Source organism: Hyla sarda, chromosome 5 (assembly GCF_029499605.1).
Source record: "Hyla sarda isolate aHylSar1 chromosome 5, aHylSar1.hap1, whole genome shotgun sequence".
Taxonomy (NCBI): domain Eukaryota; kingdom Metazoa; phylum Chordata; class Amphibia; order Anura; family Hylidae; genus Hyla; species Hyla sarda.
Window position 1 is genome coordinate 109,675,168 of NC_079193.1, and position 19,276 is coordinate 109,694,443.

The 19,276-nt window shown below is 43.7% G+C and overlaps 1 protein-coding gene and 1 long non-coding RNA gene across 3 annotated transcripts in view; one reads left to right on the plus strand and one right to left on the minus strand.

The window, feature by feature from the left end:
* LOC130273382 (uncharacterized) overlaps positions 1–17,048 on the minus strand; it is an 84,043-nt gene extending 66,995 nt beyond the window's left edge. The window contains exon 1 of the long non-coding RNA XR_008843976.1: positions 9,623–17,048. This is a non-coding gene — a long non-coding RNA (uncharacterized LOC130273382). The remainder of the gene's footprint in view (positions 1–9,622) is intronic.
* Positions 17,049–17,417: 369 nt separating this feature from the next.
* The window catches only part of STT3B (STT3 oligosaccharyltransferase complex catalytic subunit B), a 169,911-nt gene continuing 168,052 nt past the window's right edge, over positions 17,418–19,276 (plus strand). The window contains exon 1 of one of the 2 annotated variants that reach the window (XM_056520086.1): positions 17,418–17,495. Coding sequence is in view for 1 of the 2 variants with exons in the window: in XM_056520084.1 (XP_056376059.1) it covers positions 18,202–18,494 (293 nt within the window). In the remaining variant the exon portion in view is untranslated. The other variant, XM_056520084.1, reaches the window with a different exon arrangement.

A 19,276-nucleotide genomic window follows, 5' to 3' on the forward strand; every position in this document is an offset into this window, starting at 1 on the left:
CTATTCTGAAACAAGATTCACAGTTATGTGAAATATTAAAATCTGGATGGCGCTGTGTTGCCAAGAGAAACACTACCATTGGTAATAGAAATTCACCCAGCCATTTTGTGAAAAATCCCTTAAACACAAATCAGGGTGAAAATTGGTTAAAATACAATGGTAGTGTCCCATGTGGAAGGTCTCGCTGTCCATTATGCCGGTATATGACGAAATCAGGACATGTCATTTCTGATACTAACAACTGTATTTATCCAATGAAAACGTATATATCATGCGAAACGGACCATGTGGTTTACTGCATTTCATGTATGGAATGCAGAAAACAGTATATTGGGTCCACAAACTGTAAGTTGAAACATAGAATCTCAGAACATGTTGCTGGCGCACGGTCAGTGGGCAGTGTTCACACACGCGCACTGTCCGGTGCGTCCAAGCATTTTACAGATGAACACAGAGGCATCGTCCATATGAAGGTTACACCTATTGAACATGTCATGAAATCACCAAGAGGAGGAGATAGGGTCCGCAAAGTGCATACGAGAGAGATCTATTGGATTATGAAAATGGCAACCCGAGCACCGGAGGGGATAAATTATAGATCTCATGTAATGTTGTTTTACTGACTCATATACTCCTTTTTTGTTCTTCTCTTTTGTTAAATAAGACAATGTTTTCAGTGGTGGTCTATATGGATGTGATTAGTTTGGTACTTGCTTGGTGGTTTTTTGGTCATAGGTTGCTATGGGCAACGTACTCCTGCAAGTAATTACCTACCAGCATACTAAGAGGTCTATGAAGTTCTGTTACCATTGGTAGTGTCTATTACAAGTCAGCAAATGAAGGATCACGGCAAGTTGGTTTCATATACATTCAAAGGTTTCCATGGGCAACGCACTTCTGCTAATAACTAGCTGTTCAGTATTTTAAGATGTCTATGTAGTTTTGTTACCATTGGTAGTGTTCATTACTAGTCAGCAAATGAAGGGTTATGTCAAGTTGGTTCAATATGTGTTCAAAGGTTGCTATGGGCAACGTACTCCTACAAGTAACCAGCTGTTCAGTATATTAAGACGTCTATGAAGTTCTGCTACCAATGGTAGTGTTTACTACAAGTGGGTTTTATATTTTTCATATGTATTCAACGCTTGATATGGACAACGTATTCCTGCAAGTAACCAGCTGTTCAGTATACTAAGACGTCTTTGAAGTTCTATTACCAGTGACAGTGTTCATTACAAGTTTGCAAATGAAGGGTTACGTCAAGTGGGTTTTATATTTTATATGTATTCAAAGGTTGCTATGGGCAACGCATTTCTGCAAGTAACCAGCTGTTCATTATACTAAGACGTCTATGAAGTTCTGTTACAGTGGCAGTGTTCATTACAAGTTTAACGCCGAGCGATCCGAGTCCCGCTGCATCCCCGGAGCGCTCACGGCGTCTCTCTGCTTGCAGCGCTCCGGTTGGCGGCGCTGACCGTGAGCGCTGCTCCACTCTCACCGGAGGGGATGCGATCCGCGGGACGGGACGTGCCCGCTCACGGATCGCGTCCCAGGTCTTTTACCAACCACGTCCCCCTTCACTTCCCTCCTGGCACGCCCGGCCCCGCTCTCTAGGGCGCGCACACGCCGGCTCTATGAAATTTAAAGGGCCAGTGCACCACTAATTGGTGCCTGGCCCAATCAGTACTAAACACATAAAAACCCACTTCCCTTTCCTGTCCTTGCCGGATCTTGTTGCCCTAGTGCCCTGAGAGAGCCTGTGTATCCAGACCCTTTGCCGTTGCCCCTGACTACGAACCTTTGCCGCCTGCCTTGACCTCTTGCTACGTCCGACCTTGCCTTCGCCTTGTCCTTGTGTACTTCGCCTATCTCAGCTGTTAGTGAGGCTGAGTCGCTATCAGGGGATACGACCTAGGAGTTACCGCCGCAGCAAGTCAATCCCGCCTTGCGGCGGGCTCTGGTGAAAACCAGTAACTTCTTAGAACCGGTCCCCTGGTACAGCCCACGTCATCGTCTCACTAACACAGAGGATCCACTACCCGCATACCAGTCCGGTTCCTGACAACAAGTCAGCAAATTAAGGGTTACGGCAAGTTCCAAATTGGGAAGGGATGTGCTAATGGAGAGGGGTTTCTGTTACAAAGTGTATATTTATTCTGCTGAATATTTTCTCACAGTGAGGACCTTGAAAAAGGCTTTTGTTTACCGAAACGCGTCGGTCTGTTTTTACTACAATTTGTACCCATATTATGTTTTTATATTGAAGAAAGAAATAAAGCTTTTGTATTTTACACATGCTGGTGTCCAGAAGTGCTGAGGATCCTATGCTCCTGAGTGAGTGAAGCCTGTTTCTCCACAATTTGGCAAACATGGCCTCTGTAACAAAACAGTAAGATGGAAATATCTGAATATATGTAAATTAGACAAACATAATTATTAAGTTTACCAATCTATTATTCTAACTTCTGAAAATAACAAGCTAAGGCAGTTATCAATAAAATGTCCTACTGATTATTTTTCCCTGATCAAATTGGCCATCTGATACCATAGCAGTATAATTACAGATCATTTGGGTCTTCAGCACGTGCATATTTGTCTACAATGCAGATTTGTAATTATATTACTGGATAAGATATCAGATAGGCTATGTTTACCGGTGGCCATATGGTTGCTGTTCTCCAGAACTTACTGTGGGAAACATTTCTGAATATTAGGTGCCTTCATTTGCGTCTAGATTTGAAGTTTGAAACAAGTCTTGATTGATCATTTTAAGCGAAGCATAATGCAAGCCGTGATCCATATATGAAGGGCAAGTCTGCCTTTAACTTCATTTTTTTAAAATTCCATTTAACCATCACAGGAGGAGCTTCTGTACCCCTTCATTGAGCTCCAACCCCCCTCCCAGATTAAACAAGCCCTGCTTAAACCCATCCTGAAGGCCAAAGAGGAAAATATCCTTCTCAAAATTAATCAGGTGCACTCCTTCAGTCTCCATCAATCTCCCGTTATCCCCCTCTTACTGCCTATACTGAATCGACACAACCCTTCTTCCCTTAAAGTAGCGGGCCAAGTCTCTGCAAACCATTCACCAACATAAAAGGCTCCAAAGCCAAATGATCCAGCCGCATTAGTGAACAGAGCCAATTCCATTTTGCCAACCTTAGGAGCTTACCAGCAAGTATGATCATTGTAAGAGAGCAAACATTTAAGCCACACCAACAGGCCTGCCTTCAAGGAAGAGGTAAGGCATAAGTTTGTAAACTGAGGAGTAAGAAGTGGGCCAGCAATTCTACCCAAGTTAACCTCCTTCTTCGTAAGTGCTGACTGATGTGTCCTAGCCGACTCTAAATTGAGAGACTGCTGTGGGTCAAAAGAAGAAAGATAAGGGATAAAAAAAAAAACAAGAACTCATCTCTCAATTGAACCACCTCAGACTTATTGGGGCAACTTTCTAGCCAAGGTAACATTGCGGCTACATTCACAGTGTCTTTCCTGTCAGTAGTGCCCAAGGCCCTAGGGGGCAGTTTAGCCACCCTAGAGCATTTGGCTCAGCATGTGAACCACCACATGAAGAACATTCATGCTATAACTTGCACAGCCAAAAGAATTTACAGTGACCCTCGTTACAGTTACAGTGGCTCTCTGCTTGTAAGGAAAATATACATTCCAAATAAGTTATATTTTGATTCACATATACAATATGTCTCCTTTATGTTTGCATCATAAAGTTGACATGTTTTTACTTTTGGAAGACATCAGAGGGCTTCAAAGTTCAGTAACAATTTTCCAATTTTTCAAAAAATTTTCTAAATCAGAATTTTTCATCGACCAATTCAGGTTTGAAGTGGATTTGAGGGTCTTTTTTATTAGAAATACCCCAGAAATTACCCCATTATAAAAACTGCACCCATCAAAGTATTTAAAATGACATTCAGTAAGCGTGTTAACCCTTTAGGTGTTTCACATGAATAGCAGCAAAGTGAAGGAGAAAATTCAAAATCTTCATTTTCTACACTCGCATGTTCTTGTAGACCCAATTTTTTTTAATTTTTACAAGGGGTAAAAGGAGAAAAATCCCCTCAAAATTTGTAACCCGATTTCTCTCGAGTAAGGAAATATCTCATATGTGTATGTCAAGTGTTCAGCGGGCGCAGTAGAGGGCTCAGAAGGGAAGGAGCGACAATGAGATCTTGGAGAGTGAGCTTTTCTGAAATGGTTTTTGGGGGGCATGTCATATTTAGGAAGCCCCTATGGTGCCAGAACAGCAGTAACCCCCCCACATGGCATACCATTTTGGAAACTACACCCCTCAAGGCACGTAACAAGGGGTTCAGTGAGCCTTAACATCCCACAGGTGTTTGACGACTTTTCGGATGTGTAAATGAAAAAAAAAATGTTGTACTAAAGTGCAGTTTTTTTCCCCAAATTTACAATTTTTATAAAGGGTAATGGGAGCAAATGCCCCCCAAAATTTGTAACCCCATCTCTTCTGAATATGGAAATACCCCATGTTAGGACATAAAATGCTCTGCAGGCGACCTACAATGCTCAGAAGAGCAGGAATCACATTTGGCTTTTGGAAAGCAAATTTTGCTGAAATGGTTTTTGGTTTTTGTCATATTTAGGAAGCCCCTATGGTGCCACAACAGCAAAAAAAAAAAACAACAACATGGCACACTATTTTGGAAACTACATCCCTCAAGAAACGTAACAAGTGGTACAGTGAGCCTTAACATCCACAGGTATTTCACGACTTTTTGTTTAAGTTGGATACTGTTTTTTCCCCAAATTTTACATTTTTACAAGGGGTAATAGGAGAAAATTACCCCCCAAATTTGTAACTCCGTTTCTTCTGAGTATGGAAATACCCAATGTGTGGACATCAAGTGCTCTGCTGGCGCACTACAATGCTCAGAAGAGGAGAAGCGCCATTGAGGTTATGGGAGAAAGAAATTGTTTGGAATGGAAGTCGGGGGCCATGTGCGTTTATAAAGTCCCCTAGATGCCAGAACAGTGGACCCCCCCCACATGTGACCCCATTTTGGAAACTAGACCCCTCACAGAATTTAATAAGGGGGGTGCAGTGAGCATTTACACCCCACTGGCGTTTGACAGATCTTTGGAACAGTGGGCTGTGCAAATGAAAAATTACATTTTTCATTTTCACGGACCACTGTTCCAAAAATCTGTTAGACACCTGTGGGGCGTAAATGCTCACTGCACCCCTTAATACATTAAATGAGGGGTGTAGTTTCCAAAAATGGGGTCACATGTGGGGGGGGGGGGGGTCAGTTGTTCTGGCACCACAGGGGGCTTTGTAAACACACATGGCCTTCAATTCCGGACAAACTTTCTCTTCAAAAGCCCAATGGCGCTCCTTCTATTCTGAGCATTGTAGTTCACCAGCAGAGCACTTTACATCCACATATTGGGGTATCTATATACTCAGAAGAAATGGGGTTGCAAATTTTTTCCTATTTTCCCTTGTGAAAATGAAAAATTTAGGTTAACACCAGCATTTTATTGGAAAAAAAATGTTTTCCTAATTTTCCCATCCAGCTTTAACGAAAATTTGTGAAACACCTGTGGGGTGTAAAGGCTCACTATACCCTTTGTCATGTTCCGTGAGGGGTGTAGTTTTCAAAATGGGGTCACATGTGGGTATTTATTTTTTTCCATTTATGTCAGAACCGCTGTGAAATCAGCCACCCCCGTGCAAATCACCAATTTAGGCCTCAAATGTACAAAGTGCGCTCTCACTTCTGAGCCTTGTTGTGCGCCCGTAGAGCATTTTATGCCCACATATGGGGTATTTCCATACTCGGGAGAAATTGCGTTACAAATTTTGTGGGTCTTTTTTTCCTTTTACCTCTAGTGAAAATAAAAAGTATGGGGCAACACCAGCATGTTAGTGTAAAACTTTTTATTTTTTTTACACTAACAGGCTGGTGTAGACCCCAACTTTTCCTTTTCATAAGGGGTAAAAGGAGAAAAAGCCCCCCAAAATTTGTAGAGCAGTTTCTTCCGAAATACCCCATATGTGGCCCTAAACTGTTTCCTTGAAATACGACATGGCTCTGAAGTGAGAGAGTGCCATGCACATTTGAGGACTAAATTAGGGATTGAGTAGGGGTGGACATAGGGGTATTCTACGCCAGTGATTCCCAAACAGGGTGCTTCCAGCTGTTGCTAAACTCCCAGCATGCCTGGACAGTCAGTGGCTGTCCAGAAATGCTGGGAGTTGTTGTTTTGCAACAGCTGGAGGCTCCGTTTTGGAAACACTGCCGTAAAATAAGTTTTTCATTTCTATTGGGGGGGGGGGGGGGGGGGTACAGTGTAAGGGGGTGTATATGTAGTGTTTTACTCTTTATTATGTGTTAGTGTAGTGTAGTGTTTTTAGGGCACATTCGCACTGGCAGGTTACAGTGAGTTTCCCACTAGGAGTTTAGGCTGCGGCAAAAAAATTTCCGCAGCTCAAACGTGAAACTCTCTGTAAACCTGCCCGTGTGAATGTACCCTGTACATCCACATGGGGGGGCAAACCTCCAGTTGTTTCAAAACTACAACTCCCAGCATGTACTGACAGACCGTGCATGCTGGGAGTTGTACTTTTGCAACTGCTGGAGGCACACTGGTTGGAAAACCTTCAGTTAGGTTCTGTTACCTAACTCAGTGTTTTCCAACCAGTGTGCCTCCAGCTGTTGCAAAACTACAACTCTCAGCAAGTACTGATCGCTGAAGGGCATGTTGGGAGATGTAATTATGCAACAGCTGGAGGTACGCAACTACAACTCCCAGCATGCCGAGATAGCTGTTTGCGAATGCTGGGATTTGCAGTTTTGCTAAATCTGGAGAGCTACAGTTTAGAGACCACTGCACAGTGATCTCCAAACTGTAGCCCTCCAGATGTTGCAAAACTGCAAATCCTAGCATGCACAGACAACAAACTGCTGTGTGGGCATGCTAGGAGTTGTAGTTTTGCAAGATCTGGAGGGCTACAGTTTAGAGACCACTGTATAGTGGTCTCAAACTTTAGCCCTCCATCTGTTGCAAAACTACAAATCCCAGCATGCCTAAACAGTTGTCTGGGCATTCTGGGAGTTGTAGTTTTGCAACATCTGGAGGGTTACAGTTTAGAGACCACTGTATAGTAGTCTCAGACTGTAGCCCTCCAGATGTTGCTAGGCAACTCATCGGCTTCTGTACGAACCGCACGACATCGCTGCCCGCAGACTCCGGATGCATAAGTGGATCTTCTGCCCTAGGTCCTCTTCAGTTTCCCGTCCTGCCCTGCCTATTGTGGGTGGGCAGAACGGGGAAACCAAAGTCCCCCCCCCCCCCGCCCTTGATCTGCTATTGGTCGTCGCTTCTGGTGACCAATAGCAGGGATAGGAGGGGTGACACCCCTGTCACCTCACTCCTATCCCTTCAGGGGGATCGTGGGTGTCTTGGACAACCGCGATCCCCCTTATATTCCGGGTCACCATAGACCCGCATGACCCGGAATCGGCGCAAATCGCTAGTGTGAATTCACTAGCGATTTGCGGCGATCGTCGACATGGGGGGGGGGTGTCTGATTACCCCCCCTGGGTATTTGCGCGGGGTGCCTGCTGATCGATATCAGCAGTCACCCCGGTCAGTCCCCGCCCGACGCACGGGGGGGGGGGGGGGGACCGAAATTCCCACGGGTCCGCCCTTGGTCCTTAAGTGCCAGGGAGCAAAGGCGTACCTGTACGCCCTTGGTCCTTAAGTGGTTAAGACCATTTCTGTGTTATTCTATTTTGATTAAAATTTCCATTGTAGCAAAAACTCAAAAGACTGTGAAAGATAGAAAGGTTATACAAACTTGCAGAAGTTTCATGCAATGTTAACTTTGGTAAAAAAAAAAATCTAGAATATTAACTATGGAAATTAATACAACACATTTACTTTGTTACTCTTAAGTCTCTTGTTCAAGAGTTCAACATTAGACTTACAGACATTTGAGATTACACTGTGTTTTTTCTTATCACATTAAATAATTTTATTTACGATAATGACCTAAAACTTGTGAATATTAATGTAATTCCTTGATTTATTCATTTACAAGTAACTACTGTATATCCCCCGACCATAGAAAGAATCCTTGAATAAAAAATTAGCAGGAAAAAAAAAATGAAGCTTCACAAATTTGGTAGACCACACCTACAGTACAGTACATACTATAAAAAAATAAAAATAAAACATTAAGCCCTCTTTCACTGTCGCAAAGAAGAGTGAAGTCATTATTGTGGGGGACTTTAACCCCTTAAGGACCAGGCCAATTTTATTTTAGCATTTTTGTTTTTTCCTCCTCGCCTTCTAAAATCCATAACTCTTTTATATTTCCATCTACAGACCCATATAAGGGCTTCTTTTTTGCGTGACCAATTGTATTTTGTAATGAAACCTCATTTTACCATAAAATGTACGGCAAACCCAAAACATTTTTAGGGAGGAAATTTTAATGAAAACCACAAATTTGCACATTTTGGAGGGTTTTGTTTTCACACTGTACACGTTACGATACAAATTATAGGTGTTCTTTATTCTGTGGGCCAATACGATTAAAATAATACCCATGGCTAGATACTTTTATATTTTTGTACCTCTTAAAAAAAATCTAAAACTTTTTGTAAAACATCAGTAATCTAAAATCGCCCTATTTTTACCACCTATAACTTTTTTCATTTTTCCGTATATAGGGCGGTATGAGGGCTCACTTTTTGTGCCCTCATCTGTATTTTGTACTGATACCACATTTGCATATAAAAAACTTTTAGACAATTTTTTATTAAATGTTTTTTAATAAAATGTGACAAAAAAAAGCTGCATTTTTAGACTTTTTTTACGTTTACTCCATTCAAGGTACGGAATCATTAACATTATATTTTGATAGATCGGACATTTATGCACGTGGCAATACCAAATATGTTTATAAAAAACATTTTTTACGCTTTTTGAGGGTAAAATGGGAAAAACTGACAATTTTAATTTGGGAAGGGGATTTTCACTTTTTTTTTTCCTTTTTATAAGTCCCCATAAGGGACTATCTATAGCAATCATTAGATTGCTAATACTGTTCAGTGCTATGCATAGGACATAGCATCGATCAGTATTATCGGTGATCTTCTGCTCTGGTCTGCTCGATCTCAGACCAGAGCAGAAGACTCCGGGAGACGGCCGGAGCCAGGTGAGGGGACCTCCGGCCACCATGCTGGATCCCCGTGGCAGCGCAGCGGGTGATCCGATCATCCATTCAAAGTACCGCACTGCCGCAGATGCCGTGATCTGTATTGATCACTGCATCTGAGGGGTTAATGGCGGACATCCGCGCGATCGCGGATGTCGGCCATTACCGGCGGGTCCCCGGCTGCTGCTAGCGGGTGGAACCTGCCGTGTATGACGCGAGCACCGTTCCGATGCTCGCTGTCATACACAGGACGTTAATGTACGTCCTGGTGCGCGAAGTCCCGCCAAACCAGGACGTACATTTACGTCCGTGGTCGTTAAGGGGTTAACTACCCTGACATAAAGGACAATTACATTTTCCAACTAGTGAAGTACCCAACAAGAGGGAAGTGCTTCTGGACCTTATACTAACCAATAGCGCAGGTATAGTTTCTAACGTAGAGGTGGGGGGCTCATCTTGGTAATAGTGACTACAACATAATAAGTTTTCATTTAACGTATATGAGGATGTCTACAAAAACATAAAACTTTCGGAAGGTCAACTTTCACCAACTAATAGATTATCTTAGTGACATAGATGGGGAATTTGCCCTTAGTAATAAAAGTACACAAACGATATGGGACATTTTAAGACCATCATAACTAGATCTTGTGAACGACATACAGTCATGGCCGTAAATGTTGGCACCCCTGAAAATTTTCAAAAAAAGATGTATTTCTCACGGAAAAGGATTGCAGCAACACATGTTTTGCTATACACGTTTATTCCCTTTGTGTGTATTGGAACTAAACCAAAAAGGGGAGGAAAAAAAGCAAATTGGACATAATGTCTCACCAAACTCCAAAAATGGTCTGGACAAAATTATTGGCACCCATAACTTAATATATATAACTAACACCTCTCAGCCGGAATGTTGGACCACTCTTCCTTTGCAAACTGCTCCAGGTCTCTCTTATTGGAAGGGCGCCTTTTCCCAACAATTTAAAGATCTCTCCACAGGTGTTCAATGAGATTTAGATCTGGACTCATTGCTGTCCACTTCAGAACTCTCCAGCGATTTGTTGCCATCCATTTCTGGGTGCTTTTTAATGTCTGTTTAGGGTCACTTTCCTGCTGGAAGACCCAAGATCTCAGACACAAACCAGCTTTCTGACACTGGGCTGTACAGTGTGACCCAAAATCCATTGGTAATCCTCAGAGTTCATGATGCCTTGCACACATTCAAGGCACCCAGTGCCGGAGGCAGCAAAACAACCCCGAAACATCATTGAACCTCCACCATATTTCACTGTAGGTACTGTGTTCTTTTCTTTGAAGGCCTCATTCCATTTTCGGTAAACAGTAGAATGATGGGCTTTACCAAAAAGCTCTTGCTTGGTCTCCTCTGTTCTCAAGATGTTTTCCAAGAAGGATTTTGGCTTACTCAAGTTCATTTTGGCAAAATGTAGTCTTGCTTTTTTATGTCTCTGTGTCAGCAGTGGGGTCCTCCTGGGTCTCCTGCCATAGCATTTAATTTCATTTAAATGTCGACAGATAGTTCGCACTGACACTGATGCTCCCTGAGCCTACAGGACAGCTTGAATATCGTTGGAACTTTTTTGGGGCTGCTTATCCACCATCCGGACTATCCTGCGTTGACACTTTTCATCAATTTTTCTCTTCCGTCCAAGCCCAGGGATATTAGCTACAGTACCATGAGGTGCAAAGTTCTTGATAATGTTGCGCACTGTGGACAAAGGCAAATCTAGATCTCTGGAAATGGACTTGTAACCTTGAGATTGTTGATATTTTTACACAATTTTTCTCCTCTTTCTGTTGTCAATGCTTAGTGTGGCACACACAGACACACGATGCAAAGACTAAGTGAACTTCTTTCCTTTTTATCTGCTTTCAGGTGTGATTTTTATGTTGCCCACACCTGTTACTTGCCCCAGGTTAGTTTAAAGGAGCATCACCTTTTGCCCAGCCCATTTTGGGAGTTTGGTGTGACATTATGTCTAATTTGCTTTTTAAATATGTGTATAGCAAAACATGTGTTACTGCAATCCTTTTCTGTGATAAATACTTCATTTTCTTGAAAAATTTCAGGGGTGCCAACATTTACGGCCATGACTGTATACCCTATGGGAAGAAATGTGTTACAAATAGAGGAAGACCAATTTAGGTTAACCAAAACAGTTAGGGATGTGATAAATGATGAGGAAAGCATTCAGAGTACTAAAACAAGAAGGTAGCATGTTTATAAATGACCTTGTAGATTAATTACAGAGTAGAATTTGAATATTTGCAGATGACACTAAACTGGTAAGGTGATCACCACAGAGGGAGATAACATAATATTACAGAGGGATTTGGGGAAGCTGGAGGCTTGGGCATAGACATGGCAGATTAGGTTTAATGTGGATAGATGTAAGGGTATGCACTTGAGCTGTAAAAGCAAAATGAACAATTATGTGGTAAATAATAAAAATGTATGTAAACTTCAACTGAAAAGGACATGGGGTAATGGTGGACAGTAAATTCAACTTTAGTGACCAGTGCCAGGCCGCTGCTACTAAGGCTAACAAAGTCATGAGATGTATCAAGAGAGACATATAAGCTTGTGGCACAAGAACAGGCAAAGAAACATTATTTTGCCTTTGTATAAATCATAATCAGACCAAATATGGAGTGCTGTGTCCGATTTTGGCCACCATTATATAAAAAGGACATGGCAGAACTGGAGAGGGTGCAGAGGAGGGCAACAAATGTAATTAATGGTATGGGGGGATTACAGTACCAAGAAGCTTGGGGTTATTTCGTTTGGAGAAAAGATGTCTTAGGGGGGATTTGATCACAATGTACAAATATATAAATGGACAGTAGAGGTCTTTCTAGTGATATATTTATACCTGGCCGGTAAATCAATTTACTGTAAGAGCAGTAAGTCTATGAAACACACTGCCATATGATGTTGTGATGGCTGACTCATTAAACAAGTTCAAGGGGGGCCTGGGTGTATTTCTGGAAAAATATACTACAAATTATAGATACTAGATTTATGTGGACATAACATTGACCCACAGACTTATTAGGATTGCCATATTGGGGTGGGGAAGGAATTTTTTCTGTCATGGGGAAATTGGCATCAATCTCATGGGGGGGGGGGATTGCCTTCCTCATGATCAACACAGTAGGGTTTTATGTTGAACTTAATGGACTTTTTTGTCTTTTTTAAACCTTACAAGCTATGTAACTACAGTGCATCAACATAACTATACTAAATTATACACTTTTAACATGCGATTTCAAATAAAACAGAGAATGTTATGTTCAGTTAAGGAGGTTTACCAGATAAAGAGTCACCCTTCCCCCAACAATTAGCAGTATGTTTCTGTGGCTGACCTTGGTATGGTAGAACTACAAGAGAATAACTGAGACAGCTTAATTCTGTGAAACCTTATGACCCCCACCAATATATATAGCTAATATCCTGACTCAGAACCCAGCTTTCCTATGAACCCCGGAGTGCGCGTGCTACCGCCACAAGCTTGCTGCTTCTGTATGTGGTAACTGCCTTGGGGTGTTGGGTAGATGGGGTGTTGCTGTGTTGGTATATGAGGGGTTAATTAAACCCTTGTCACTCGTGACGTCAGGGTGGGGGTTAATATGCTGAAGTAAATCTTCAGCCTATCGCCACCCTTCCCAGAAACGATAGGTGCGTGCATAAATGACTGAATGTCCACAGCAAAGATGAAGTTGAACTTGCGTGAAACTGAGGTATTTGCGGTACATTCAATAACAGCAACAGTCTTATTAACAAAGTCTCTATTCAGCACGGCTGTGATTGACAGCTGCTGAGGACCATTGAGTTATCCAGAAATTATTAGAATTGGGGTTTCTTGCAGAGATCCGCTGGATTTAGGGGAGTATTTAGGTCCAGTGATCTTGCGTAGTTAACAGGGATTGAAGTAACTCACAGTTTTTTAAGAGATGACCGCGGCCGCAGGGCTTAGGCCTAGCAAGTCCTGATGACAGCTGCGCAGATCCGTCCTCATCAGCAGCGCAGGAACAAGAGAGAGATTAATGGCCGCCGCTCCCTTATATGGGCAGCGGAAGGGCCGTTTTGGATTGGTCCAATGTCAGCTGTCACTCAATGTTACAATGCATGGTGGTCACCTGAATACCTCCAAAGGTCCTTAACTTAAAAACCTTAGAGTTCTGGAACGCATCACGTTACCCGCAGGTCCCGCGACACTACAACAAGGTAAGTATACATTATATACATATTTACACTTAGAATTTGAATAATTTTAACTACTAAAGGGGTGACTAGGGGATAACTATAGATGAGGACCCCACCGGTACCTAGGGACTCTGACTTTGGGGACCTCACCACAAGGTAACGGATGCAATCCGGTACCGGGACACCACATGTACATCACCACTCACCGTGTATCATTCCTGCCACAATCTGGCTGATGGTCTCTCTACGCTGCATAATTGAGGAGACCGCTTGTACCCCACAGTTATCTCTCCACGCCACGCAGAGCGCTTCTGTTAGACTGCTGGCTAATAAGGTGAGGGGTATATACTCCAGTATGCCTGCACAGTGTACAACGTTATTTGTACATCGGAAGCGGTGAGTGGTGCATCACACTGAACTTTCGCTGATTATTTATTGGAACATATCTAGCAGACATAGGGGGAGATTTATCAAAACCTGTGCAAAGGAAAAGTTGCCCAGAGCAACCAATCAGATCACTTCTTTCATTTTGCACAGGCCTTGTTAAAAAGGAAAGAAGGAATCTGATTGGTTGCTATGGGCAACTTTTCCTCTGCACAGGTTTTGATAAATCTCCCCTATAGTGTACAATTGGCAGCGGGTGCCAGCAGCTCAATCCTGCTTAACTTTTTGCATAATCTCCACTAATCAGTGGTGACTTAGTACCACTTTATGTCCATAGGACAATTCTGCTTCTTCATTCATGAGATATTATATCAGCATTTTATAGGTGGTCTTATTACAGTTTATTAGTAACTATTTTACTATTTTTATTATTTTAACTGTAGCAGTGCACAAGAGCCCTGTACAAGTTATTGTTATTTTCATGATCTGATATGAATGTTTTTTTATAGATTAATATTCTAATAAATCATTGATATATCCAATTATACGTCCTGCATCCATGACTTTGAGCCCAAAAACTCCTATGGCATTATATTTCTTCTGGTCACCATGGGTATAGGTGACAATGTGGTTGGCTCAGTCTTTTGGTAACACAGGAAGCCTCTCCAATCCTAATATTCGGTATTTTCAACTGTGCAGCAGATTTTGAAGCAGCATGAAATACACTGTAATGGGCCGGGTACCAAGGAGAAGGAGGGGCCAAGGTTCGTTACATGACACTTCACTTAGTGTATGACCAGTCAAGGAGGGACATCGCTGTGACTGCCTATAAGCTGATTGTATTGTGATGCATTGGGCTCCAGGATAAAAAAGAAGACCGGGCCCAGAAGTCAGAAGACCAACATAAGTGCATCAGGGTAGCGGCAGAAAGTGTGTTAAAGTTTGTTATTTTACTTTTTGCAGCCTGGGAACAATGGATAGAAAAAAGTTTCAGCAGAGTACTTCTTTAGGGTACATTCACATGTACAGGATCCTGCGCAGATTTGATGTGCAGGATTTGTAACTGCAGATTAGAAGCTGTGCTCAGTCATTTAGTTTAGTTTTTTTTTTAGTAACTTACAAGGGTTGTCCTGGAAGTAATACTGTAACTTGAGAGACGACTGTACTTTTTTTTTTGCAGGACTTAAAAGCACAGGCAGCCAAGAGTGCTGAAAAAAAAAAGTCTTCACCCTCACCAACACTTGCAGCACACTGGTAACCGTCACCTGCCATGCCTTAAGGGGAAGAAGAGAGGATGTGGTTGAGTATCTCTGATCTGGGTATAAGTATGTGATATAGTTATTAGGCTTCCTTAAAGGGGTTATCCACCATAAGGTGACTTTAGTACTTATCTGCCAGAAATGGGTATTTCCTGTTGGATTTTGTTCTCTAAACTACACATCCCCCAGTTCCATGCTTGAAAGTTTGAGGTCACTTTCCTTCCTCCCACACATCAGCTATCCCACCCATTGAAACACAGTGTTTTCTAATCAGGGGGCCTACAGCTGTTGCAAAATTTAAGCAGTACAGGCTCCCTCTGATCACCTGACTAGTGATGACATGTCTCGATGTAGTGCAACATGGGAAATGCAGAGACATGAGTAATTTTGTATGCTGTTAAAAATAAATATTGGGGCAATATTCACAGAAGAATTGTGAGAAAACCGTCACACACAGGTACAGACACTATATTATGAACTACACTAACTTCACAGCCCCTGTAGCATAGTCAAATAAAACAAAAATCCTGGAATACCCCTTTAAGAAATTTTTTGCTTTTTTTTGTTTTTTTCTTCACCATGATGCAGTCCGCTTGGATGTCCACCGAAATTCCAGAATTTGAAATCTCACAGCAGTGCGTATGGTGCAGAAGAATCCCATTGAAGAAAAGACGGGGGGGGGGGGGGCTGCTGCATCAGAATTTCCAAGTGGAATCTTTCCACTTAGAAATTCCAGAGTGTGCATTAAGTGTTAGGCCTGATAACATCCAGCGTGTTTCCAGCGGTTGTCCTTTTGGCACGTTCCCACGACTTCAGTTTAACTAGTGACTATATTCAGATCATTTCCCAGAATCAAAAGCATGGTGTGCTGCACTTTTAAAGAAGTTATCCAGGGGATAGAAAAACTGAGCTAATTTCTTGTAAAACTGTGTTACATCTGTCCTCAGGGTGTGTGTGGTATTATAATTTGGCTCCATTCACTTCAATGGAACTGAGATGCAATACCACACACACCCAGAGGACAGGTGTGGTGTTTTTTTTGTTGTTGTTGCTGGAGGCACCCTGGTTAGGAAACACCGTCATAGACTATAGAACCATTCCGAGAAGATTTCCCTGAAAGAATAAACACGTTCATTCTTTTGGCAGAATCAACTTCATTGAGAGTAACAGGAGGTTACTGCAAGAGGAAACCATGCTGAGAGGAAATTCTGTAGTGTGAACAAGTCTGAGCACACACATGTACTGTATACCGCTGAGAAATGACTTGAACAGTCACCAGCTTACTACTATTGGGCCACTGAAATTAATAGGGATGTGTCAGCATACTATTTTGACAATGCGTTAGATCAGTGTTTCCCAACTGTTTTGAGGCCATTGGGTGCAAAAAAAAACAAAAAAAAACCATAATGGACTGGGGGGCCGTTCAGATTTTACTCAGACGCCATTGTCCTGCTATCAGACAAACGGGTGTGTCTGCAGGCACCCTATGTTGTCATAAAGGATTATCACATCAGGACAACATGGCGAATGTGATTTTTAAACCAGTTGAATGTGCAGAGAAAAAACAATAAAGATCGCACTTTTAGAAATTATCTAGGTAATTGGGAAAATAGTTTTTTTTTTTTGGGGCTGTCTAAGGGCAACGTATAAGTAAGTGGTTTAAATTTCCACCCTCCAATCACCAGTCTCTAATAGTTGGTGGAACAGAATGGACATTGCACAATGTGAACCTAGCCTGAGGCATTTATGGACATTTGGCGCACCTTTGAACTGGTGTAAATTATATCTATAGTCTATGGCCACACAGCAGAATATCCAAGCAGAATCTGGCAGAAAAATTCAGCTAGGAAATTGCATTGTTTTCAATGGGATTTGGTCGCACTCTGCATGTGTCTGAATTTCCCTGGCAGAAATATTCATTCCGGACCCTACAATAAGAATAGACATTCCAATCCCTTCTGCGGAATCCACTTGGAGACAGCACATTTCTGAGTGTTCCTAGTGATGCCATGTTCTGCTTTCTGTCTATAGCTGCCCCTAATTTTTTGAACATAGCCATAGTAAATGTGTTCCTCTTCTCAGGTTTTTTGCTGTTGTTAAAGAGTAACTGAAAAAGATGACACGTTTTTATTATGCAAAACAGGAGCCCATTAGAAAAGTAGCAGTGATTGGCATCAATCTCCATAAGGAGAGGTGACTGGCAGTGACAGCTCATGTCTGCGGGAATATCCTACTCTCCACCTTGTATAGGGAATGAGAAGACGCACACTGCCCCCTGCACACGGTACTGCACGGCCGCTGCAAGGCTCTCCAGGATATGTGTGACGCTGAGGCCATGACAGGACCCGCCGCCCGCAGACACCGCGCTCCTCAGTTTCCGGCAATGAACGAAGTAACCGCCTAATCATAAGCGCCGGTGAGAAATAATTGAACTCAGAAGCCACGCCCACAGCCGAGCTCATTTTCCGCAGTCTCTATACAAGTCCCCGCCCTTCCCACGCATTTTAGTCACGTTATTGGTGAAAATGTCCTGTCAATCATTGCACGCTTTCCATTTTCCAGTTCATCTGACAGCACGTGCCTTAGGCCCACAGGGAAGTGTCGACAAGGTCCCGCCTCCCAGTGACGTCATGGCCGGCGGAAAAAGGCGTGCGTTCAGAGCCTATTGTCTACCACTGGTTCCAGTGTCAGCGTAGCCCCGCCTCCCACGTACCTGTCGCTCGTTCATTGGCGGAGAGTCTAGGGGCTGTCAGAGCAGGCGTGGTTTTTATTTTTTTTGGTGACGCCCCTCCTTCCTATCAGCGCTGACTAGGAAATGTCATTTGAGCTTAGAGTCGAGGAGCGCTGACCGGCTCCGGTCCCTGCGGCCTCTTGTTCCCGGGTGTGTGATGAGGACAGTGAGCGCGGCCGAAGACAGAACCGCAGCTGCGGAGAGCAGCAGAGGGGAGCACGGAGGCCGGTGTCATCGGGCGGACGAGCCCCGTGCCCGCGCGTTTTAAACCTCCCTCTTCATTCCCGAGCAGTCACCGACAGTCCACAGACCCCTCCCGCCCCCAGCACACACCCCCACCCCGGGAGGAGGAGAAGGAGGTGGAGCGGCGGCAAGCGGGGGGGAATCCAACATGGCGGAGCACGCAGCCCTGGATAATAAGCACAAAGCGGCAACCGCCAACTCCGGGGCCTCCTCCCCCGCCCTGAGCTCCGGGCGCTCGGGATCCGGCTCCTCGGCAAACAGCAGCGGCAGCGTGGTGGCGCACTCCCCCGGGGGAGGCCTGTCGGGGGGCTTGTCGCAGCCCGCAGGCTGGCAGTCTCTGCTCTCCTTCACCATCCTCTTCCTGGCCTGGCTGGCCGGCTTCAGCTCCAGGCTCTTCGCTGTTATCCGCTTTGAGAGCATCATCCACGAGTTCGACCCCTGGTGAGTGGAGCCCTCTGTGGGTTGCTGGAGGTAATGCAGGACGGGGCACTTCCCCATGTGTAGAAGGTGACACCGGGACGGATACGAACACTCCCCTTATTACTCAATGGGCAAAGTATGAGACACTGACAGCCCTGCCTGGCACAATGACAATGTACCTCTAATGCCAGGCATTGCTTTCTAGGGGAACTTACTCTGGTTGCAGTCAGTATGACTGGCATCTCAATGTCTGTGGACTGCCACCTGCCCCTCCTGTGCCCAGGTATGATCTGTGCATACTGCACACGCTGGGGCATTTGGCAGTCTTGGGTCCCTGGCATAGCTGCAGTAAGATGTTCTTAGTGCCAACACAGACACAAGGGAAAGTGCCATGGAGGAGTCTGAGCTTTCTTCCCCCAACTGAAACTTAGTGTGTGGCTGAAAATGAATGTCTGCAGCTTGTCATAGTCACTATTGTGGTGGAGGGGCATGAACTGGCATAAAGTGATTGTTAGCTGTATGGGCATCACACTCCACTATAAAGCAGGTGACCAGGCACTGACGTGCATTGCCCAGGTGAATTATTGCCATAGATTGCTCTTTCAGTGACTTCACTGGGTTACTAGCTGCTGGTATATACTGCTGCTACTTACTAGTTGATCAGACACTGGCATGTACTTGGTCACTAGTGTGTATTAGGTGAGCAGGGATTGGCATGTACTTGGTCACTAGCGTCTATTAGGTGATCAGACACTGGCATGTACTTGGTCACTAGTCTATTAGGTTAGCAGGGATTGGCATGT